General features: G+C 40.9%; 1 protein-coding gene across 8 annotated transcripts in view; it reads right to left on the reverse strand.

The window, feature by feature from the left end:
- The window catches only part of VPS50 (VPS50 subunit of EARP/GARPII complex), a 195,510-nt gene that overhangs the window by 81,617 nt on the left and 87,912 nt on the right, over nucleotides 1-25,981 (reverse strand). For all 8 annotated transcript variants that reach the window (XR_005224048.1, XM_037890684.2, XM_037890683.2 and 5 more), the window contains 6 exons: nucleotides 25,570-25,667; nucleotides 23,396-23,490; nucleotides 22,861-22,959; nucleotides 16,446-16,536; nucleotides 14,858-15,034; nucleotides 7-125 (listed from right to left, as the gene is read on the reverse strand). Coding sequence is in view for 7 of the 8 variants with exons in the window: in XM_037890684.2 (XP_037746612.1) it covers nucleotides 7-125; nucleotides 14,858-15,034; nucleotides 16,446-16,536; nucleotides 22,861-22,959; nucleotides 23,396-23,490; nucleotides 25,570-25,667 (679 nt within the window). In the remaining variant the exon portion in view is untranslated. The remainder of the gene's footprint in view (nucleotides 1-6; nucleotides 126-14,857; nucleotides 15,035-16,445; nucleotides 16,537-22,860; nucleotides 22,960-23,395; nucleotides 23,491-25,569; nucleotides 25,668-25,981) is intronic.

The following is a 25,981-nucleotide window of genomic DNA, read 5'->3' on the forward strand; positions in this document are numbered from 1 at the left end:
GTTTACCTTTTTACAGGGGCATCTCCTGTCTGCTCATCCACATAATCTCTTTTCAGCTCCTCAGGAACATCACTGTCACTGTCATACTCTTGATAGGCACTTTTCTCCTGTTCATCAGACTCATACTATTAAAGAAACAAAATGGCAGCTTTTACTTTTGTTAGAATATCCCTGAACATCCTTTTTTTAAAAAAATCAGTCGTGCTTTGTGACTTCTTTGCTTTTAGTTCTGTCACAATGCAACAGTGTTATTTGAACCTTGACTGAGTTTTTTCTATCCTATGTATGATTAAAAATTGTCTATCCAGCTCATTAATAATACAGGAGAACTTTAAAAATATAACAGATTGACAATGGACAAAAACACGGAAAATCTTCTAACTAGATTTTAAAACATGTTTCTATTCCAGATGTCCTTTAACCGTAAATATTTTAATCACTTTTTCTCCGAATCACTCGTTTCCTCCTTGTCTCAATATTATCTATTTTATTCTGATATTTGACATATTTTATTATTGCTTTTTTAGTTGATAATATTCTGCATAATTTATATAAAATCTAAATTGCTCAACATGTTGGCAATAGAAAAGGCAGTGCAAAACAACTAGACTGAGTAAGAAAGTACCAAAACAGTAGGTAATTACAAAAACATTTGGTTATTTTGTGTATCCTCTTTTTAAAAAGTAATCTTTTCCCTGATATGCATATGTTTTATAGACATTTTAAAAATATTAACAAAATATTTAAGCGTTTTTAAGATCAGTTCTAGTACATTCAACAGGACACTTCCACTGGAGTATTTTTCAGTTTGTTGGACTGGTAGGTAGTGATGCTACACAGAGCCACTTTGACTTTGCACAACTGTTACAAAAACTTGATTATTGCAGAAACACTGACATTTATCTGAATATTTCTCAGGATTACAATACAATATCATGCATTTTTTCTTCTAAAGAAAAACTTTAAATACTTGTGAAGCAGCTTCTTCAAATCCGTGTACATCAAATCCATGAAAGTAATTAATATACATGACACATAGTATACAAGGACAGGGATCCTATAACTTGTTTTAACAGATACACCTTAGATAGCCGCGGAAAAAAAGTGCATACTATATTGTGCTATCAAATATTCTTCAATTAAGTCATTAGAAACTAAATCATACCAAATACACAAGTGAGCGTAGCTAAGGATTGCAACCTTAATTTTACGGTTTCCTGACTTTTGTATGCTTAATTATGCAACCTGAATAATATCTTAATGTACTTTAATGTAATTTTCCATACTTATTTTTTTAAAGAAAAAATACAACCCTTATCTGGAATGTTTAGCTAGAAACCAATGCAGCAGCTTGTCCCACATTTACGAGGGAAACCCTCATGCAGACACCTGCCTGCCTCATTCAATACGGACTCTGTAACCCTCACCTTCAAAACAAACCCACTGTAGATTTGAGTATGCAGCTAAATTAGCCATGCTCATAGATTCATAGATATTAAAGTCAGAAGGGACCATTATGATCATCTAGTCTGACCTCCTGCATAATGCAGGCCACAGAATCTCACCCACCCACTCCTGCAATAAACCTCTCACCTATGTCTGAGCTACTGAAGTCCTCAAATCATGGTTTAAAGACTTCAAGGGACATTGTTAATGTGAACTGTAATCAGATTATTAAAAACTAAGTAAAAACTAATCGCAGGCACTAGAGCTCTGTTAGAGCACCCTATCATTTGTTTTTATAAATCACATTTTACTATTTTACAGAAAATCTCTTCCTCTGCTAATAGGCAAATGAAATACTGACACTTCGTGGCCTGAAGGATTATTTTGTTTTCCCCAGATCAAGAAAATTTCAGCCTGATAAACTGAAAGATTTGGGAAAAAATTATGAGCAATTTAGAACAGACAATTACAAAGGGTAATGTATTGAAACACCTCAATATGTGAGCTCATGAAATAATGTGTGCTTGAGACTATGTAGACAATAAAACAATACAACAAATGTTTATAAATTAAAAAAGCTATTTTAACTTTCCAGACTATTAGATTAGCAATTGAATTACCTAATTGGTAACTGCACACTACAAGCGGAGGCATAATCAATTAAGGGGGTAGAAAAATAAATATTTCATTTGTGCAAATTTACTAAAATTTTGCTATTTTTCTAGCTGTTGTATTTTGAACATTGCTAAATTAAGAAATTAGCAAATAAATCAGAGATTAATTAACCACTGTAACATTTGTCTGACATTAAATTAGTTGCCTCAAATAGAGTTTGCAGAGAGAAAAAAAACTTTCTAAAGGGAAATATTTTCAGAAACAAAGTAATTTTTAATCCTAATATGTTTAGTAAATTACTGTCAGTTGTCCCAAACTGAGGTGTTTTAAACTACTCCTTGTGTAAGAAAATTAGGTTTCTCACTAGTCTATTATTTGTTAATACAGAAAAGGAAAACAGCCCAAGTTCTAGGGCAAAACCTGGTTCCCCACAGAGCTCCTACAAACTCAGGATTCCAATACACCACTTGGCTCCTGCGTATCCCCTTACATGAATCCTCCTACCTCAGGGTTGGATACACCAAGACTTCTACCTCAGCTTTGCCCCAACCCACACTGCTCTGTAGACACCCTTTGCAAAGGGACACAAAAGACACTCTTAATGGAACCATGCTGATTCCACTGAAGATAAGGATCCTAACAGCTGATAGGAGTTTCTGAAGGATTCCTCCCTGTGGAGCAAACAGTCTGGACAGAGAAAACAATTCAGACACTCAGTGCCCTGGGTGATTCAGAGGATGGAACCACCAGCACAACCGGGTTTTGCTAATATTCTTATGATATGTGTGCCAGTATTTCTCACATACGTAGGTTAACACTGAGGGCTTTTGTGGAAGCAGCAAATTTTAAAGAGGGGGGCCTTGGACATCAGGAGTGAAACTTAAAGTGGAGGGAGTAGCATAGAAGAGAGAATGTTGATATGAGAGATAGTGAACAAACAGCTGTCCTGACTATTATTTCTAAAAGAGAACGCTGCCACACCACATTTTCAGATAAATGGAAACCAGGATTATATCAATGCAGATTATTTCAGGAAGAAACTAACCCAAGGTTTCATTATTAGGAGATGAAAGGGAGTTTTTTAATTAATTTGGAAGAATCATTAATATGAAGAATTAGTCACCTATTTGGAAATAATCTGCCTTGGCTCAACTAAAACCCAGTAACTAGGAGATCATTTATTGACTGAAAATGTTAAGAGTCCTGGTATACATTTAAGAAGATTCTTGTGTGTCAAATGTATTAATCCAAAAGGAGGGCCCATGAGCTTTGAGAGCACCAGATTCATGTCCCATGGGGGAACCGAGACTCGGACGCGCGGGTACAGATGCTCTAGACCTTTCAGGAATCGTGCCGTCATGGGACGGCCAAAGACCGACCTGCCCTGAAGCAGAGGGTGGAAAGCAGAAAAGGCCACCAGGTGCATCTTGACCAAAGACAGCAACAAACCCTGGAGCTTTAGATGCAGCAAATAACCCAGGATGTTTTGCGACGAGGCCTCCTCAGGACGAATGTGCTTGCCCAAGGTCCAACATGCGAAGCACTTCCACTTGGCCACATAGGTAGCCCTGGTGGACCACCACGGAGCACTCCCACTTCTCTGTGGTTAGCCATGGAGCAGCCATGCCATCAGGTGCAGCGATGCCAGGTTCAGGTGCAGCAGATTGCTCTGGTTCTGGGATACCAGACCCAGACAGAGAGGTAACTGCAGCGGGTTGGCCACCAAAAGACTTAGCAGCATGTGGAACCAGTGCCGGCAAGGCTACATGGGGGCAACAAGAATGACCCGTGCTCTGTCTTGCTTCACCTTTAGCAGGACTCTGTGGATAAGCGGCACTGGCGAAAAGGTGTGCATCAGTGCTCCCAACTACAGGAGCAGGAAGGCGTATGACAGGGAACCCTTGTCTCTGACATATAGGGGGCAGAACACGTGGCACTTTCTGTTCTGCCAGGATGCAAATAGGTCCACCTGGGGATTCCCCCATGGTTGGAAGGTCAGGTTGACCACCTCCAGATGGAGGGACCACTTGTGGCGAGAGGAGAAGGTCCTGCTGAGGCAATCTGCCAGGATGTCCCTGGTTCCAGGTAAGTGAGTGGCCATCAGGTGGATGGCATTCTGCACATAAAGGTCCCAGAGGCTAAGCGCCCAGAGGCATGCCCAACGAGTGAAGGATAGCCTTAGTGTCCTTCTACCTGTGCAGCCTGCCATCTGTTTGATTGAAGAGCCCAACTCCACCAAAGGGGAGGTCCTGAATTGAGGCCTGCACCTCCTGGGAAAGGCCTGCCGTTTGGATTCAGGAGCTGCATCGCACAATCACCGCAGATGCAAACACCCTCGCTGCCGAGTCCACCACGTCCCATGCCATTTTCAGGGTGCATCTGGCTGCCGTGGTCCCTTCCTCTACCAGAGTACCATACTCCCAAGCCTGACCCTGAGGAAGGGAGTCCTGGAACTACTGGAGACTGTCCCAGAGGTTAAAATTGTATGGGCCCAGTAGGGCCTGATGGTTCGCCACCCAGAATTGTAAGCTGGCTGTTGAATAATTTTTTCTGCCAAATAAATCAAGTTTTGTGGCTTCTTTGTTCTTGGGGGTAGAGGCCGAGGGAACCTGCTTGTCCTTCTCATTGGCCGCCAACAACATTAGCGAGCTCAGAGGAGGGTGGGTATACAAGTACTCGAAACCTTTGGCTGGCATAAAAGTACTTTTTCTTGGCCCATTTTGAGGTGGGTGGGATAGAGGATGGGGTCTGCCACAGAGCCTTAGCAACCTGGAGGACCCCATTGTGTATCAGTAGGGCAATCCAGGCAGGCATGGAGCCAAGAGGACATTGAAAAGGGTGTCCTCCTGCTCCGCCATCTCCTTCACTTCTAGCCCCAAGTTCTCGGCCACCCGCCTGAGAAAGACTTGATGTTCTTTAAAGTCATCCGGGGGTCTGGCCCTGGAAGGTCCCGCATCCACCTCCTCCGGGGAAAAGGCAGAGGCCCTGACCACCGGTTGAGGCACTGAAAGCTCAGCAGCCGCTGGAGATGGAGGTTTCGGGGTGGGCTCCAGATCCTCCACCCCGACCTCGGAGCAAGCTTCCGGTACCGGGCCCAGTGCCGATGGGGCTGTCAATCTTCCCTCTGAAGCGGCCACTGAAACGCGCTGCGAAGGGGGCATCATCATCATCACCACCACCATCACCAGAACGCCCCATGCTCCCCAATCCCATCATGGAAACCGGGGCAATGAGTTGAACTGGGCCTCCACACTCTCCAGCAACCAGGAAGGAGCGGTCAATGCCTGGGTCTGCTGGCTGGTCGTGCCTACTGGTGAGCACTGACCACGCATAAGCAACCGGTGGCTATACCAGGGAGAACGGTCCCAGTGCCAGGGAGATCGGCATCGGGGGAATGGTGCTGTGGAGATCGGTAACAAGGTGCCGGTGACCGAGACTGATGTCTAGATGCAGACTGGTGAGAAGGTGAACAGCGTCGCTCATAATATGGGGAGCATTGACCCTGCACTGGGGAATAATGTCTTGGCATGCGGGGGGAGAGTTTGGGTGACCAGCGGCATGGTTGCAACCTGCCATGGGATTGCTTCTCTGGTGACAGATGGCACTTCCCCACGTCCGGAGTGGTCTTAACAGCTGGCTCTCGGGGAGCCTTAGCCTGGGCCTGCGGCACCGCAGACGTCATAAGAACAGGTGGAGAGCTGTGCTCTCTGTGAGCCTGGGCTTGGGATGATGACAGTGCAGGCAGGGTGGTGGGTTCCATACCACTCACCAGAATCAGCGATGGACCTTTAAGACGGCTAAGAGCCCCAGCCGCAGAGGCACACTCATGCTCTTTCGGAGAAGGCTGGCGGACAGGCCTGGTCCTTCTATCAGATGACTCCAGGGCCTTCTTGCTCGGCGCCAGCGAGTGCTTCTTTGCCTTCTTCTTTGGCACTGACAAACGGTACCGAGAGGAGCCGGGCGCTGGCGGCACACTGCGCACAGAGGCTGAAGTACTCAGTGAGGCCTGTGTAGAGGGCTCAGAAGCCGGGCGGAGAGCGGATTCCATCGGATTCCATCAGGAGGACCCTGAGGCAAATGTCCCTCTCCTTCTGGGTGTGAGGCCAAAAGTTCTTACAGATCCAGCAACGCTCCTTGATGTGTGACTCACAGGCATAGGCCTGCCACAGACTGAGCAGGGCTTAAACCAGGAGCTCGGGGCATGCCTCGCTTGGGGTGAAGTCCCCACTGGGACCTTAACTATCAGCTAACTATGCACTTAACAACTACTTAACACTAACTAGAATCGAACAAAGGCCTGAAGGCACAAAGTCCAATGGAAGAAACTGCTAGCTCCTGACAAGCAAGAGAGGCACTCTGACTGACCACCATAGGCGGCAAGAAGGAACTGAGGGGGCGTGGGCCGGCAGTGTCTGATATACCGCGGCATGAGCGCAGCACTCTAGAGGGCACTACAGCTGGCCCTACGGGGGACCACTAAGGCAAAAATCTTCAATGGCCATGCAGGTGGGCATGCACAAACCTAGAACGGAATTGACATGAGCTTGCACTCGAAGAAGAACGGATCCAGAATAGGTTAATAACCGTTTTTTCTCCTTTAAGTGAATGCACAGGTCCATTCCACTCCAGCTGACTCACAAACAGTTCAATCCAGAAATGGGTTTCAGAGTCTACCTGAAAAACTACTTGTCCAAAAGTGGCATCATTTCTGGAATGCTAAGATACAGTACAATGAGTAGTAAAGGAATGTACTGATCACCAAGCTACAGCTCTAAAAAGGTCTGTTATAGTTACTTAAGCCAAAAAAACTGCAGAAACTGTTTGAGATCCTGTAGAGTGAGTACATTGGCATTGTCATAGCAGAGATGTGTGCAGGACAAAATCCAGGATGAAATCCTCTGCATGAAGACTGGAAGCCTTTCATCCTGTCCACAACTGACATAAGCAGCTGCGAAGACAATCTAAAACACTAGTCCTGTCCAATTAAAAAAGCCAACACCCTTCCAACATCCTAAGCATGGAGCCTCTTCTCATCCTTATGAGAATGGGGCTTAAGAAAGAAAGTCAGTAAGGATGGCTTGATTGAGGTGGAATTCTGATACTAATTTAGTCAGGAATTTCATAAGTGGACATAATACCTTCTCCTTATAAAAAAAGGAATAAAAAGGGTCAGCTGCCAATGTTCGTAACTCCGTCACTCTTCTCGCAGAGGTAATAGTTACCAAAAATAGATGCAGTAAAGAGACGCAGCCATTGGTTCAAAGGGTCGAGCCATGAACATTGTTAGCACCAGATTTAAGTCCCAGGAAGGAATGGGCTCCATGACATGGGGCTATAACCTGCCCAGACTCTTTAAGAATCTAACGGACGTAAGATCAGAAAATACTGAGTGGCCTGCAATTTCTGGATGGAAAGCAGCGATAGCTACCATGTGAACTCTGACAGAACTAATCTATAGAGCTTCTTATTTCAGGTGGAACAGAGAGAATCCTCAATAGGTTGAACAGAAATCAGGACTGGCAAAAACACTCCTCTCTGCATTGACCACAAGGAGAATCACTTCCACTTCAACAGGTGGAGTGTTTTGCACATTCCCCAAACACTCCACCTCTTGAGGTGTTAACCATGGACCATCCAGGCTGTAAAATGGAGAATGGCTCGGTCGGGACATAGCATATGATTGGAGTTAGGATCTGTAGGTAGCATCAAAAGTCCTGGTAGAGAAGCTCAGCAGACTGGAGAACCAATGCTAGCAAGACCAAGCCAGAGCTGTAAGGATCATGTTCTCATGATCCGACTTCTGAACACCAGGAAGGAAAGAGTCTTTGAGATTGGTCATACAAAACTTCCAAAGATGTATCGCCTCTTGACAAAGACTGATTCCCGTACCCCCACCCCGGTTCATGCAGAACTCCACAGTGTTGTCTGTGAAGACTTGTAGATTGTTGCCCTTGATATGAAGGAGAAAAGCTCAACAGACTAGATGAATAGCCAACAATTCCCACATGTTTACGTTGCGAGCGATATCTTGGTAAAAACACAGCCCTTCAGTTTGTAGGTTTCCTAGGCGAACGCCCCAATTTAAAAAAATGTCCATAACTAGAGTCAATGTGCACAAGGGAGGTGTGAAGGGAACTCCCATACACATTGGTTGGATCCATCCACCAGACCAAAGAGGCTAGTACTCCTGCAGACACTCAAATCAGCATTACCAATGGGTGACAATCCACTGGAATCCACGGGGAATCCACTGACTTTAACCAGCTTTGCAACTCTCGGAGACAAAGCCTGGTATGCCAAACCACATACAGGAAAGAAGCCATGTGCCCTAGTAGTCTGAGGCAGTTTCTTACCATTCTAAGTGACTTTGAGGTTTCAATTGAAACATGTAACGTTGTCTGGAATTTGGCTTGAGGTAGGAATGCCCTGGCTGCTGTAGAACCCAGAACTGGTCCTATAAATTCAGTTCTCTGATCAGCAGAGAAGATTGACTTGTCCTCATTGGTCAAGAGACCCAGAATACTGAAGAGGGATCGGATCCCGGATAGACTGACTTTTACTTAGGGTTTGGATCGACCTTGTACCAGCCAGTCATCTAAGTTAGGACACACTAGTACTCCTGTTTTCTTTAAAAATACAGCTACCACCAATCATGTATTTTGTAAATACTCACAGGGCAGCAGACAAGACAAAGGCCCAGACTGATAATGGGTGTTGTTGACCAGAAATCTTAGGAATCTCCTGTGGCTTTGATGGATAGCCATATGGAAATATGCATCCTTCAAGACGAGGGCAGTGTACCAGTCTCCAGGGAAGGGAATGATACCATTTTTACATATTTGTTCCAATTTCACAGGTCTAGGATGGTTCTGAGGCTTCCTTTCACCTTTAGAATCAAGAAGCATCATGAATAGAAACCCTTCACTCAATGGAGAGGGGGAGCCTCTTCTATAGCTCCCAAACGGAGAAGAGACTGCAATTCTTGGAGATGGAAATCCTCGTGAGAATGGACAGGGAAGGACAGGGAAGGGAATTGGAGGGTCAGAGAGTGGAGGAAATAAACTGCAGTGTTCAAATAAACTACTTTTCCTCAGTACTTAGGACCCATTGAGCTGTAGTAATATAGACTAAGGGCACAGGAAATGGGATAACATGTTGGGAAACAATAGGGCAGAGAAATGTTACATCACAAACTGGTATTCTATTCCCGACAAGACAGTCACTTACCAGGACAAATTTCTTGCAGCCAGCACAAGACTTAAAACTCAGAGACCAAGGCATACCCTGGTACTGGGTGTCAGTATCCTGTGAATAAGAGGGAACCAACTCTGCAAGAAACAACACTACATTACACTAATCTAACACTAACAAATAGCACTAATTTAATTATTTATAGAAAGGAAGATAGCTTCCCTGCAAAGGGAGAAACCTGCAGTCGCTAGCCAATGCACTTGACTACCGATTATGGGTGGTAAGAAGAAAGTGGGGGAAGGCAGCTCCACCCTTATACTATCATTTAGAAGCACAAGGTGGCTGAGGGCACACACACCACACCGATGGGTAGCACTAAGGGAAAAATCTCCAACTCTGGAGCCTGAGTGCGCACACACTTGCAGTGGAATGGACACATGCAATCACTTGAAGAAGAAGCTGGGTTCAATTTCTAACTCTGTTACAGATTTCCTACGTTACTCTGGGCAAATCCCTTGATCTACCCTGTGCCCCAGGTTCCCATCTGTAAAAAATGGGGATAGGACTTACCTACTTCACAGGGGTGTTTCAAAGATAAACTCCATTAACAATTATGAGGCACTTAGATATTACAGTGATGAGAGCCATATAAGTGCCTAGACAGACAGATAGGTGTAATACACAGAGTAATTGAACATATTGATCTACTTGTTCAGCACAGTTCCTTAGTTTCACAGAAATTACTTTTAACACAGAAGCAATCAGCTATCTAATTTCCAAGGTGCCAAGCTTCAGTGCTGTATGGAATAACACTTTCATAGAATGTACTGCTAACAGTGTTCTGTGTTGGGTACAAATATAGGAAGCCACTACCAAAGATCTTTCTGCAAAGGAAAGAAAATAAGATCTCTCTGCATAAATGACTGTAAACTTTGGTTTGCATAGACACCAATGATAAATTATATTAATTTGAAAAACACTTTAATTCTACAAACTAATCTGAAGTTTCCATAATTAATACCACATTTAAGGTTATTGAAACTGTTTATAGTAAGAATGGCCTATGTTTATCACAAGAACAAAAAACACATAAATCATGTCCTCAGTATTCCATTCTTCCCACACTGAACATTCTGTCCTGCTAGTGTCAAAGAAAAGCCAAAATCAATTACAGTTCTTCAGCAGGCAGAGATTCGGTTTTATCATTTCATGACATATTTAGGTTTCACTGTAATGCAGAACACTTCACGCTGGCACACAAATATTAAAAATAGGACAACACAGCCAGCCTTGTAAACTCACAGTAGTGTGTCACCCTACAAAACAGAACATAATTCAAGATTAGAATATGGAAACCACAACATGGGCTACAGAAAGGCTGTCTTTGCTGCATAAGTAACATATTAGCCTACTGCTAATACATATGATCAAGACGCCCTCCAGTGACTGATTCCAGCAAAAATACAGCCCACTACAGTTGAACAGATGAAGAACTCCTTTAGCTCAACAAGTAGAGGCATGTGCTTTTTGATGCTAAAATTCCTGGAGATCAATCCCCAGTCAAGACCTGGAGTTTGTAACTAATTCTGGCTAAGGTGTGTAACACATCCAAAGGGGGAGGTATTTATTTAATGGCGAGGACATGTTGATTATTCTTCATCCAGCATCAGCTTTGGATGGAACTGAATATCATATCCACTTTTGTAGTGGACAATACTGCACGATAGAAGAAAAATAGGTAATTTTAATAGGATGGAATGCAGGGATCTCTAAAAACCTAACTGAAAAGTGGGAAATTCAAAAATGATAAAACAACAATACTTCTACACAGCGATTTGTCTGTGGAATTATTGCCACGTCATGTCACTAAAGCCATTTCGCAAAATTCAGAGGGAATGGATGATTATATGTTTAACAATATATTCCAGAGTTATAGCTAATGCGAAAATAATTAAAATGCTTTGGAGGGATATGAAAACCTCATGCTTCAGGGCTTAAGCCAATCTCTAACTACATAAAAAGGTATGAAGAGATTTGGGGGAGGGGGGCAAAAGTATCTTACACCTGCTTTGAGGTTTCCTGAACTTTTCCTGAACAACTAGCATGTGGTGTTGGCTACTGTCAGAGAGACAGGATGAACCAGGGGTCTGATCCATTAAGCAATTCCTATGTCAGGGATTATACAGCTATAAGCCTATACAGCTCGCCAGAGATCGGAGAAGAAATGTTTTAGGAAGCTCAATTTCTTGTATTTTACTGAACACAGAAGCATGTTGTATGATTACTTTTTTCTAATTTAGTCGAATTAGCTCAGTCTTGCAGTAGGATTCATTCACTCAGAAAATGTAAATGATTCTCCAGCCTGTAATTTGATTTATGGGTACACAAAGAGTTAAGAGACAGGTTCAGTGGTCACACTGTATGCCATACAAAAACGTCATCTTCAAGAATGATCACCCTCTATCACTATCCAATTTTTAACCACATGCTAAGAAGACAAGAAGGAGAAGCTGAGTATAGATGAAGTTGGTTAAATTTGATAGGCCTAGAAATGGAAGGATACAGCAGATTCTGAAGTGTGGGAAATCACAAAATGAAAAGAAGCAGATCAGCTTATTTTTCATTTGAATTTACAGTTTTCTGACTTCACATAGCATACAGGCTGGAAAGGAAAATATTAGAAAAGCTGAAGTCAGAGCCAAAGGCAGCTCTGACACCCCCAAATTTTACATCTTTGAGTCAGGAGAAAAGGGGTGGAAGGGAGAAAAATACAGAGGTGGTAAACAAACCGTATACATTTTCACTTGCTCAGATGTTGATACTTGTAATTTGTGGACAATCCATTTTGTAATAAGAAAGGAGACATCAGACTTCACACCTTGGCTTGTATTTTGTTCCAAGAAATAGCTGGTTTTGAGATTTTGTTCGGTCTTTAAAGTAGATAAAATTAGCATCTTTAAAAACTATTTAACCCCTTTCTAAAATGCTAAAAAAGAAATATACCTGTAAGAAATTCAAGACATGCCTAGCTTTACACTATCTTTAATGGCATCAGTCCCATGCCCATCACGAGGGTGCCACATATTCTGTGGTTGTGGAATTTGCCACAGAATCCAACCCTCAACATAAAACTGTGATCCAGAATTAAAGTTTTCTTTTTTAAAAAATTATACTTCTAACCCTTTTGGGGTATGTCTTCAATGCACAGTTAACCTGGGTCATTGGTAGGATCTTACCAAAGTTCACAGCCATGAAAAACACGTAACTGAGTGTGAAACCTGGTCTCGCCCGTGAAATCTGTTCCTCCCCATAAAATCTGGTAGTTTGTGTACTTTTACCCTATGCTATAGGAAGTGTTTCTCAAACAGTGGGTCCCGACCCAAAAGGGGATTGCAATGCTATTGTGGGGGGGGAGAGGGGTCATGGTATTGCCACCCTTACTTCTGTGCTGTCTTCAGAGCTGGGCGCCTGGCCAGCAGCTGCCAGTTTCTAGCTGCCCAGCTCTGAAGTCAGCACAGAAGTATGGGTGACAATACCACGACCCCCCCTACAGTAGCCTTGCGACCCCCTTTTGGGTCAAGACCCCCAGTTTGAGAAACACTGACTGAAGGGCTTTACATGTTTATAGTTTACCGTTTTAAAATACACAGTAATGCTTTGTTATAATATTGTGAAATTTAAGATTTAAATCTCTGAAACCATGAAATTCAAGATTTTTAAAAAGCTATGACTGTGAAATTTATGAAAATGGACCATGAATTGGGTAGGGCTATTAGCTTAGCCCAGATGCAAGTGCTGCCACAGAAAAGCTATCCCTATGTTACTGTGTCATCACTGTTCCTGCACTTGCCCATGTGTGTCTGGGGCATATCCCATGGTTTTGTCTATGGAGACGCTCTAGGATTCTTTCCCGGTCAATTGTGTCAATTGCCAGACAACTTGTCTGCTTTTGGGGGAAATAGTGGGACAGGCATTGAAGAACTTTCAGCACTTGAGGAATTTTTGCCTGCACCCTCAGTGCAAAGTGGACTTATTTACTAATGTGTTTATACAGTGCATTTGGGAAAATATGCCCTTTTAAAATAAACACTTATTTAACCAACAGATAAAGCAAAAAAATTTGTCTCAAACACCTTAAAAAGATTGTTTTACATTCTGGATAGAACAGATTTATTATGCAGCAGACACTCTGGTCTTTTAGGTAAACAGACAATTAAGATTGAAAATAAAATATATCTTATAAACTACAAGAAAATGAAAAATAATCTAGGCCTACTATGTGACTTGCTTTAAAACAATTATAGAATGGTGTGGTAGCTGACAACCAGTTCGAAGTCAGGAAAGAATGTCCAGAGTCCAAGTTTTGGAACAAACTCAGCTGACTTCACAGGTGTTCAGGGGCTGTGAAGGTACACGGGGGAAGAAAAGGGAGAGAGAGAGAACCAGGGCCACGCTGGGCATCTCCTTGTCCTGATGCTCCCACTCCCAGATCCTGCAGGGTGTCTTTTCATCCTGAGGGCTAGCTCTACCACTGGGAATTCCTCCTTTCTCTCCCTCTTGCCCATGTAGCTCAGTAAGGAGATGAGCACTTGGTGATTTGAACCCCTTGTTATATTCTAATTCCCATAGAAGGAAGGGGTAGGAAGCTCAACAAATCATGGACAGAACAGATGGCCACCAACATATGATTCAAGAGAGAATCTGAACAAAGTTCCATTTGGAGACTGGCAACCTGATAACTTAGTTAAATCTTACAGCATGTGCCAGGTTTGTTAAGGCACTGAGAGTGAGTGCAGTAGGACTGCCAGATGGACTTGCTCATGGCATAATAGAAGAGGGGGAAATAATATTTGAGCGAGGAGGAAGTTTGGACAAAGGTTCTAATGAGAAATGTAGGTATGAACTTTCTGCATGCATAACACTATATAAAATGTTTTCTTTTAAATAAACATTTGATTGTATGATTATGATACAAATCAACAAAAAGATCAATACATTTAAAGTTAATGTTGACTATTATACCAGTAGATCTCAAACTAGCATCCCCATAACATTCAAAAAATAAAAACTACTCAACAAACTACATTCTCCTTTGGAAATCATGGTAAGTTTATGTAAACAAGACAGAAAGAACAATCTGTGAATTATCTGTGGAGATTACTCTCTAACAAGCCAGAGGGAGCTAATCCTTCTAATATTAAAACAAGGCCAAATTTACCACAACCGGGAAATTTAAGTAAATTGCATCTAATTGTCCTGTGATAAATTAGCACTTCTCTGTTTCTGTTCTAAGTGGAACATGGCTTGCTAGTCTGCAGGAACTATTGACTTGGATGGAAAAATATTGATCCACCACAAAGCAAACAGATCTGGCTTTCCACAGGAAGCCCTGCTTTTAACTGCCAATGTCAGAAAGCAGAGTGACCTATTTTAAATAGTAAAATGGCTACTTTTGGTACAATGGAGAATGCAAAATATTAAAGACAAATGTAGTTGTCAGTCACTGATTCACAAGATAATTGATCCTTCAAATATACTGTGTGTCATGTTCATTTAATGATAATGAGAGCTAGCATGGTTCTTGTATTTATGAAATGCTCCATACCCCATTAGAAGCAAGTACATCTTCTGTCTCGTCATCTTTGCTGTTGACCTGAATTTCAAATGGATTTCCTCCATTACAATAGTGCTCAAACAAAGTTATCGTTGCTGAGATTGCTGAAGCAGGCTGCTTACTAGGCGACACAGACGGGGAACGTGACTGCTCCATGAATTTAAACTCCTATTGATAAAAATACAGAATAATTTTTATGCCTAGTAATGTAGTTTAAATATCGATTCATAGCTTACTGTCAATTACCGCTCTGCAACAAGAGTTTACTTCTTATTTAAATACAGCTTTTAGACTGATTTAAGTTAACCTTGAGGTTTGCAATCTCACAGGTTTGTCTTTCTAATTTTAGCAAGTGTGTCTTGCTGCACCATGCAATATACCTCTTGTATTATGGAAGTGTTCATTTTCTAGAAATAAATAGAAAAGTTTTTACTAGCGATTAAAAGAGTATTTTCACAAGAGATAGAACAGGACCTAAATCTCAAAATGTACAAATACAGCATTAATTGAAATGTAAAGAATGTATTTCCAAAATTGAAGTGACACTATCAGACTAAAAACATATTTTAAAGATAATTCTCTTTACCTTTCTTATAAATATTTTAGCTTATTAATATGGAACAAATTTTTAAAATATCCTTAGATCAAGTACATTTCAAAATTTTTGGACTGCTACGCTGCACAATAATATGGGATTTCAAGAGACTGGGAGGATGCTCAGAACTTTTGAAAAATCAGACCACTTAATTAAAGTCCTATCTCTAGATATTCATTTCTGAAAACCTTGGCCTAATTTTTTTCTTTTCTTTTTTTTTTATTTATTTATTTTATTTTATTTATTATTTATATAATCAAATGTAAAGACATAGATCAAAATGTACTGGGCTAACGGGACTTGGAATTTAGTAATTTCTACAAAATTAGATGAATAGTTTCTGGGCTCTCCAACAACTCTTTTGAGTTTCCCTGCCAGTGCATGTGGTTTAACAATCACATTTTTCTATTAAAAATGCTTTTCTTTCCCTTTGTGTTCTGTGAAAGCTCTCTTTCTCTCTCGCTGCATGAATGTATATAGTCAGCTTCCCTGTACAGTCAAACTAGAAAATAGTCTACCATCCCCCGCAACCATGTTCATCCTTAGCAACCTACATGTTATTTGTAGCAACAACTCTAGTCATGTGGCTGTCAGGCAGCACCAAACAGGTAGATATTAAAAAAGCAAATAAAACAGAAATGTTACTATTTACCAACCTCAGCTTAGTCAGAGACCCTGATTCAAGAAAGTACTAAAGCACATGCTCCACTTGCTTTCAATGGAATTTTACCACATGCGTTAGTACTTTCCTGAATATTTTCTTGAATCAGGCATGTTACCATTTTAGATGCATTTAAATCTGAGGTTTAGAATAGCATACACAAATCCCTAAATAAATATCACTCTAATTTTACTGTACCGTTAAAATAACCCGAAAACCAAACAGCAATTTGCACATCCTATCACATCCCTGACAGCTGGTCTACACATATAAAAAAAACTTATTTCAGAAAGAACTTTTGAAAATTGAGTAGCAGTACTTACATGAAGCTGTAAAATACTAAAGCTCGACTTAACAGGACAAAGCTCCCAGGTCTCGTTCTCCAAGAACATTCGCAATTCTTCAAGACGAGTTCTGAAAAACACCACTCTAGACTGTCAGCAAAAAAAGTCACAGCTGAACTGTTTTAACATTAGAATGAAAAAGTGCCTTCAATTGAACAAAAATCTTTAAATTATACTTTACAATACAAAGTCATCCTTATTTAGGCTTTGCTATTAATTTCTTTTGCAGAGAAGTTCAGATCATCACCTCCCCAAAAACTTGTGGTTCCCTCCAAAATGAGCCCCTGGGAAATCTCCCTTGTAAGTTAACATTGTCTCAGGTTAATTACTAAAAAAGGAACTAATAGCAAGAGGCCAAGATTTGGAATGCAAGAAAAAAATATCATTTCTAGACCATGACAGAACTTTTAGTTCTCACACTTTATCTCCCTGATTGGTCTCCTGTGAGGGACTTTGTCATAGGCTTTAGGAAAGTCCAACTAATTATAACATGTCCCTTTATCCACTATTTTGTTGGTGAGGTTTTCTGTGACAATAATGGGCTGCTGCATTTTTCACAGGAAGGTTGGCTGGTCCATGTCTCTGAAGGAGCCATTGTTGAGATCAGTTAGCAGCGTACACAATTATTCTTTGCTGGTTTACCACCTGCCAGGCAGGGGACAAACCAGTTTTGCAAGTGTTGGTTCAAATATTTCCAAAGACCTTTCTGAACTTCATCAAATGTGATGAGATACAATTCAATCAGGGTGACTAATATCAACATTTCTGGTGTAGATTTTTCTGGCTTGGTGAGTTCCTGCAATATTTGGGTTATCTTTTCTGATAAGTAGGTAGAAGGCTTCCTTCCAGCAATCAGTGCTTTGGCCAGGATGAGCTGGTTTGCTATGAAAAATAGCTCTGCCGGTTGTGATTTAGCAACTGTGATGGTAACAAAATAGAAGTTACTGTGGCAGAGGAGTTCTACAGAAATTTTACACTGATGTGTAGCCAATTAGTTCATTTTTATCATCCATTTATCACCGTGTTACGTTGTGTTATGGTCCATTCATATGCTATTTCATATAAAATCAATGTGGCATTACAGAAGTATAAGACTGATAAATATTTAGGAATGATTAGTGTATATTAGGTATATAAGTAAAGCCTGGCTGCAATGCAAGGCCTACAGGCTGAAGCCTGTAATATTTTAGCTTAGCCAGACTAGGCCGTAAGCTTAAGAATGCTTGACATGAGTGGGTGACCTAGGAATAACCCTAAGCCAGTAAGGTCACAAGATTACTGTATAACATGTGCCAATAGGTAATGTTACAGAAAACTAGATTGCAATAAACCACATTGCATTATCCAAGATCACAAGACACCTTACTGTAACTTTATGGAATGTCCTGTCCTGACCGCAGGATACATGTTGTGCATAGATGCTAATAAGAATAAGAGGAACTAATAAACAACTTATGAAAAATGGGGTACCCCAATATTCATGGGGTATGGAAGTACAGAAAAGGAAAAGTGGATTGAAACCCTCCTGCATATGCATAAGATGTTTGGTGTGGTTAGAAAAACAATACACAAGAGGTTTCCTAGTTGTGTAAAAGTCAGAAGACCCCACGGCAAATCCCAGCATCCTTTTTTGATGATCACCTGATGACAGATCCATCTGACCTGAGAATATCTTTGAGGATGTGCGTATGACTACAGTCTTAGTAATTGCATGGGTTTTTGTAGGATTGACATATGCATGGGTAACTGTAACTTTACTTATTCCTTTAATAAAACCTGTAGTACAGTTAAGACTTTGTACTTGTGATTGTGTCTGTGGTCACTATCCTCAGACTTCGTTTGTTCCTGGAGTCTCCAAATTTGAGAAAAGCACCAGAGGTAACTTTCACTCTGTGTCTGTTCAGTCTGCTGAACCCATCGTAGTTTATACTAAATTACTACATTCAATCTAAAAAAAAAAAAAGACTACAGATGCATGAGGTTGATTCAGTCTGTGCCACTGGCATTCTTCTGATGTAGTTTAGTGAGTCACAGAGATCTTAATGGTTGGAGCAGAAGGAAAGTGCGATGTATTTAACACATTTTGCAAGTGTGAGGATTTATTTTGCCAGATATTGAACTCATTCTCTCAGCTTATAAATAACTACAAAATTGTATATTTTATGACATCCTGTAGAAAAGTACATTAAGAATGCACAGTCACAAAATGTGTTAAACAATTATTTTTAAAAGCCTCTACAATTAATATATAAAAACATTCATGCTTGTACAGTAGCATAATGGATTTTACTCTCTGCAGGTGACATGATCAGATACCTTTAGCAATGCCAATACAAAATGTAGCAACCTTTAGCCACTAAAGGGTAACATGAACCTACATCTGTCAAATATTCCATGTAATAAAAAGCATTGGAAAAAAAAACAGACAATGTGGAAAAACTGAAAAGCAGCACTCCACAGAATTATACGTTTTTCAGACAAAATATTAAAAGTTCATTCATCACCTAAGTTACATTTCTTCACATGTTTAAACTCTGTTTTGAGCAGAAAGGTAAGTTCATTAATGAAGGGCACTATTACAACAATGTAATCAAAAACATTAGTTCACTCTACTTCCTTTGTTAAGTTTTCATCAGCACTCCAGCCTTTCATTTAGCTACAAGCAGAAGCACCTTTAGTATTCTCTCTCAGCTAGGTAGCCAGGAACTTTACTTCACTGCTGCCATTTTTATTTTTTTTTAATCACTGAGGGCACATCAATAATTTTTTCTTTAAAAGATACATTATGTTGTCTTGTTCAGAACGTAGCAGTTGGCAAATTATGCACTAGGTTCCAAATTAGGCTGTAAAACATTCATAACATCATTCATTAACAAACTAATTACTGATATAATGAATGATTTTGGCTCAGTAAGATGACCAACATGTGCTTAACTATTATTGCAATTAGCTGTGTCTACTTACACACATTCTGTTCAACCAGAAATAGATTTGGGGCGAAATTTTCCAAGGCAGTGAGTACCCACAGCTCCCACTCAGTGTTCCCTCTAATTTTTTAGGTCCGTGTGCGGAATGGACATATCACCTTCATATTGGTGCACATAACAAAATTCACATGATGGGGGTAGGGCTTGGAGTGAGGGGAGAGGGCTCAGGGCTGGGGTAGAGGGTTGGGTGCAGGAGGTGAGGGCTCCAGATAAGGGTGAAGGCTCTGGGGTGGGGTCAGGGATGAGAGGTTTGGGGTGCGGGAGGGGGCTCAGGGCTGGGTATGAGGGGATTGGGGTGCATGCTGCCCCGGGACCATGATGGGGAGAGAGGACTCCCCCCAGCCTTCTCTCACTGCAGCAGCTCAGGGCCGAAGGAGGGGCTTCTCTCCTCGGCAGCTCCGGTAGGCCTGGGCCAGGCCGAGGGAGGGGCTCCGCTCCTCGGCAGCTACAGCAGGCCTGGGCCTGGCTGAGGAAGGAGCTCCTCTCACCGCCTGCCTGTGTGGCCCTTGAGAAGCGGCCGTGAAGCTTACAGGGAACGTAGCTCCCATTAACTTCTACTGAAGTCAGGAACTATTCTTGTGTTGCACAGCTCTGAAAATCTGAGTTTTAAATTAGAAAAGCTATGAGCAGATGGGTGGGGCACAGGGGAAGTGGCCTGTATGATAAAATCATATTGGAGCTAAAAGGATAAACAGAAAAAATTTTAAATATACAGCCAGATTTTTACCTCATTTTGAAATCTGAAAATACTCATTGACTCAATGAACTTCAGTAGTTACTCTTGACTTTCACCACCATGCACAAGTTCAGAATCTGGCTCAAAAAGAAGGTTTCAATTAAATCTATCTTTATTCTTTGAAAATTTCTGCCATTCCTGCCCAAATAAGCCTTTCCAAAAACATCTTCAAAAAATGAATGAATCTTAAGAAGTTCCCTTGTTTGGAGTCTTTCACCATTAAAAGCCCATTCTTGCTTTTTATAAATAAGAGAACTTTTCCCAACAAAATGCTTTGCATACTTAATATGATCTTGAGTTACATGGCCAATTCCTCTCTCTATCCAGTTCTCTGAACCACCTATATGTTTAAAAAAAAAACAAAAAACACACCAAGGAAATAGCCTTAAATCAAACTAATAATTTCTCAAGCAGCATTTTTCTGACTTTGCCTACATGTAAATTTAGATCATTATCGATGGAAACATTTTTTCATCAGTTTCTGTGTACGGTGAAACCAATGTTTATTGACATTTACCGATAAAAATAATTCTTCCAAACCTACCTATATCTAACCCGCCAGGAGGCTACATACGTCAAACTACACAATTAATGGGCTGATGAATCATGCTCCTTGAGCAGTTCCAGTCAGTGTAGCTTTTACATACTAATGCATCTAGCTTTTTTCAGTTAAATACACAAGGGAAGCAAAAGCCGCATTTGCTTGGTTTGAACATCCAAAACACTTAAAGCTTTAAATAAATCAGGCTAAATTATGTGCTTGGAACTTATACAGTGGTATTCATCTTCAAAGAGCTTTACAAACATTGTCTAATTATTCTTGACAAAAAAACAGGTAGGTAATCATTATTAAAAATCATCCTTTTCTCAGTGAGATTTTAAAAAACAAAACAAAAAAACACACAAGAAGTCAGTGCTAGGAATACATAGTTATCACAAAGCCTTGAACAAGAAGCACAAAAATCCCTATGTTCCAAATCAGCAGAAAATAGTTCATGATTTGCTAAAGCAACAGAATAAGCAAAGGACAAGTTCTCAGCATATACTCTTGCTCTTCCCCACCCCTATATTTTATTCAAACAGAATTGAGAGGGTTCAAAATTTGAGATTTCATAAACCACTATTAAACCTGCTCCTTGCAGAGATGCAATATGTTCTATGGCCAAATTTCATTTAAGAGTGCTTTATGTCTATTTAACTTAAATCAGTGAGGAATCACCCCCATAAGGGGGAGGAGGAGTATTTAACTAAACAAACAGATTTAATTAGATGGGTTGGACTTTTTGGGTAGACAAAGCCTTAAGAAAGGCATCTTAAAATGGCCAAGTGGAGAAGGAAGTTTCAGAAGAGCTTCAAATGGAGGTTTCATGAGGGTTTGAAGCTCCAAAATGAGGTTCCAAGATAGAAGAGGAGATTCAGGTTGAATGTTACTTTGGAGAAATGGGAGCTATGGCAACTACACAGTCATAGAACCTTGTATCCTGGAAAGGTCCAATACACTCAAGGCTGAGACTTGACCCTGTCAGACAACTGGAAGGGAAATCTTTATTAAAATTGCTGAGACGATATTCTAGGGCTGACTTTCAGGAGCCTGAAAAGGATCCAAACCACATTCTTGGCACCAGAATTAAGACACATTCCCATGCATTCCTGTCGAAATTTTAAGATTTTATGGATTTTAGTAAAATATCAATTAATTCTCAGAACATCCATCTGAAGATAAAGTCATCTATTCAGCCTCCAGGCAGAAAGCTTCAGAATGACTGAGTGGGGTGTGGCATGTGCAGAAAAATGCCCTGAACAACAGAAGCCGGATGCCATGTGAAGAAGTCTTGGGAACCAAGGACTTCTGGCAAGAATCATTGTGGCATTTTTCCCCCTCATATCTTCCTGGCTATCTAAGCAATGAAAAACAAGAGCCAGACCACTGGAATGAAAGAAGTGTCTACATTCCAAGCCTGAACACTGGGGAAATCAAAGCAAAATTATGGCAGTTTAACTCTGAAATTAAAAGCCAGCAAGTGTTGAAGCTGACACACATGCTGCCATAAAATTAGGTCAGGTCTGCATGTAATGGAGCCAAGGGACACTGGAATGCAATGCAGTTACAGATGGTCAACAAAGGGAAGGCTGCGAATGGGATCCAGGAGTACAAATCTATAAAATTATGAAATTCCTGACAGAAATAAATTGCATAATTATACATTTCAAAGATATTGCCAGAGATGTACGGAGACATGGGTGGATGGGCTCTCATTTTATGGAATGATATACAAATAAAAATAAAATGAAATAAATACTTTTGCCAGGGAGACCAGGAATAAAGGCCTGCAGCTCTACTAGAGAAAGGGTCAAAAGGAGTCTTAAGGAGCAGCTTTTAGAGGAAGCCTGAGGGGCGACTGAGAAAGTCTAGGCACCACAGGTTCCCTACCTTTCCCCAACCTGCTCATTGCAGAAGTCTCCTCAGTGACTTTAACATGAGTGAGAGATTATACCTGCAGCAATAGCTGAGTGTTCAGGCCCCTCACCCCCACACACTAGACAGAAACATGCCCAAGCTGTCCACCTCAGTGAAACCAGGCCACTCATTGCCTCTGGAAACCCAGTTTAAAATGAAAAAAAGGAAAATAAAAGTAATCCGACCAATCCACCGCACATTTAGTAGCCTTACCTGTGATAATTCTTGAAATAGTTCACACTTTGTTTTCTAATAGATTCTTGCAAAACTTCTGACTTACTGCCACAGAATTCTTCCCCAACTTGCATCAGCCTATTATAACAAGAGACATTTTAGAAGTGTTTATCCATTCAATCAGTTTTAACAATACTGGAGGAAACAACTATTACTTGAATGCTATTGTTTCAGCTGGAATTCCCGCTCTCTCTTATAAGCACACATACCATGCTCATCCATCACCAATAGTATTTAAACATCTAACAAACAAAGATCACCACCATGCAACACCAGGCCTACATATGGTCTACTTTCTTCTATTGCATATCATGGCATTTTATAAACACTCAGGGCCAGACAGCCACAAGCAATCCAAGTGTCTGCTTGGGATCCTATGGTCCAATGAAAGCTCTATAGCCCATGACCTGAACACATCTCCCTATACCATTCTCGCTGTTCCCTCTTCTCCCCCAGACCCAAAAAAAAAAAAAGGCAGATGGAGCAAATGGCCTTATTTGCCCCATCAATATACCTGCTAATGATATCTAGTACAAAGATAAAGTCATCATATTTGAAGTTAGACATGTCTGTCCCCAGCAGATACGTTTTCACTTTCAGCTGCACATCCTATAAAACACAAACATTTCAAAGTTAGTATTGAATCCTTATTAAATGCGTGTGCATATTTTGAGTTTTTATAATAGTAGCAGTGACTACTCTGGAGTTAAAAATGAATGACAGTGAGTAATTCATGGTTCACTAGCACTTTTTGTTTTGTTCAGATGTCTGACCCCTCTAAACAGCAGTTTAGGGCAGTCCTCTAGAGAAACAAGGTTTGTTGATCTGACCATTTTCATTAGCACATGTGATCTTTCATTGGCTTTCACATTACATCATTAGTTCACTAGTCAAAAATAGTTTCTTGCAACTTTCAGTAATGCAGTGTCAATCCGAAAACAACTTGAGATGCCAAGATTGTTGTGGACAGTGGTTTAAAGAATGCTTTGGATTATTGCCGCTCTACGTAAATCACACGAGGTTCAGAGCTTTGGCATCAGAAACATTGGGTGTTTATTAAAAACCTTTGGGCTAGTAATCAAGTTAGAACTATCATGAAAACAGCCTGGCTCACAAGATTTCTGGTTTTCCCTAAATCTTACTGACAGAATGACAGAGCCCTGTATTTCAGTAGTTCCTCTTCCAACTGATACCAGGAAGGACAGAGCTGCAAATGTACTATTCTCAGCTGTATATGAAAAGCTTTAAGTACCTTTAAAAAAAATCCCTCACCTTTTTACTGGTGCTCTGAAGATTATTACTCTTAACACAAGTCATATGATTTTATGGTACATGTCTTCAGTGTAATGATGGGGATTCATGAAAAAGTTCATCTGTTCAAATACGTGCTTCCAAAACTGTATATAGCTACTTACACACACAGAGTATGTGCTTAAATGTCAAAAGTCTTGGTTTAAATTAAATGCAAAACTTCAGAGTTAAAACATATATATTATTCTGAATTCATACCACTGGACTTCAGCACAGCCGGTAGAAAACATAATCCACTGATTTAACCCCTCATGAGAATTAGCAGTATTTGCTGAAATACTTTAACTTGTTTTGCTGATGTCTAACATGGACTTTTAGTCTATTTTGAATGTTCTGTCTGTTGTTACTTTAAAAAAAATAACAAAACTCATTTATGTTATGTGAGTTGTTCATGTGTGTTGTGACAGGGTCGGGCCAGATGGCCATAGGAGAGTAAGAGAAGGCAGATATATTAGCCCCATGCTAAGTAGGTCCCTTTTCTCTGGGTAAGGTAACAGGGAAGGTTCCAGAACAATCAGGAACCTTCTGGAGACAATTAAGACAGGCTGATTAGAACACCTGCAGCCAATCAGGAAGCTGATAGAATCAATTAAGACAGGCTAATCAGTGCACCTGGGTTTTAAAAAGGAGCTCACTTCAGTTTGTGGTGTACGTGTGAGGAGCTGGGAGCAAGAGGCACTAGGAGCCGAGAGTGAGAATGCGGACTGTTGGAGGACTGAGGTGTACGAGCATTATCAGACACCAGGAGGAAGGTCCTATGGTGAGGTAAAGAAGGTGTTGGGAGGAGGCCATGGGGAAGTAGCCCAGGGAGTTGTAGCTGTTGCACAGCTGTTCCAGGAGGCACTCTAGACAGCTGCATTCCACAGGGTCCTGGTCTGGAACCTGGAGTAGAGGGCGGGCCCGGGTTCCCCCCAAATCCTCCCAACTCCTGATCAGACACAGGAGGAGTTGACCTGGACTGTGAATTCAGAAAAACGGCCAAGCTGAGGGCTACCATGAAGCTCCAAGGTGAGCAAATCCACCAATAAGCGCAAGACCCACCAAGGTAGAGCAGGAACTTTGTCACAGTGTGCATTTCCTTCTTTTCATCTGGCCAGAGCTATGGATGTGAGACTGCAGACAAGAAATGAGTTGGCCTTGGCTATTACATAATAGTCTCCCTACCACAAAAATTACCACCACTATTGGTGCTCCTGTTGGCATTCTAACCCAAGAAATGGCTGTGTCTGGAGACTGAGCCATCCTTCTCACCCTATAATTCCTTAAATTATTTTAATTTCTACTTATCTACAGCAGTTTCATTTGTAACAAAGATCACCACAAAAGATTTATACTTTGTATTTGGAAAAGAGTACGTTTAGACAATTCAAAACAAACCTGCCATATTCGTGAAAGTCCATGTTCTAATTTCTTTTGTACATAGCTACGGTCAAAATTGGTCTCCTCAGCTCCAATCACATTGTTGCCATCTGAAACTGAAATTGGAAGATAGTGTGGGTATTTCCAATAATCTTAAAACCTAACTTCTAGTCTTAATGAACCTACTGCCTCTAAGTTGGCCTGCAGGGTTGAGACTAGATAATGGCTAACTTTGTTTCTCTGTAGTTGAAAAGTCTGAAATTTTAAAGGGACAGCAATAAAGTCTTTAAAAAAAATCAGACAGATACGGTTATGTCTGGCTAAGAAAACACAATATCCCATTCCATAAACCAACTAAGATAAAAAGGTAACTGACATTCATGTTTCAAATGGAGGGGAGATATAGATTGTCTAATCTAAGTATTGGCCA

This window comes from Chelonia mydas, chromosome 2, assembly GCF_015237465.2.
Source record: "Chelonia mydas isolate rCheMyd1 chromosome 2, rCheMyd1.pri.v2, whole genome shotgun sequence".
Classification (NCBI taxonomy): Eukaryota; Metazoa; Chordata; order Testudines; family Cheloniidae; genus Chelonia; species Chelonia mydas.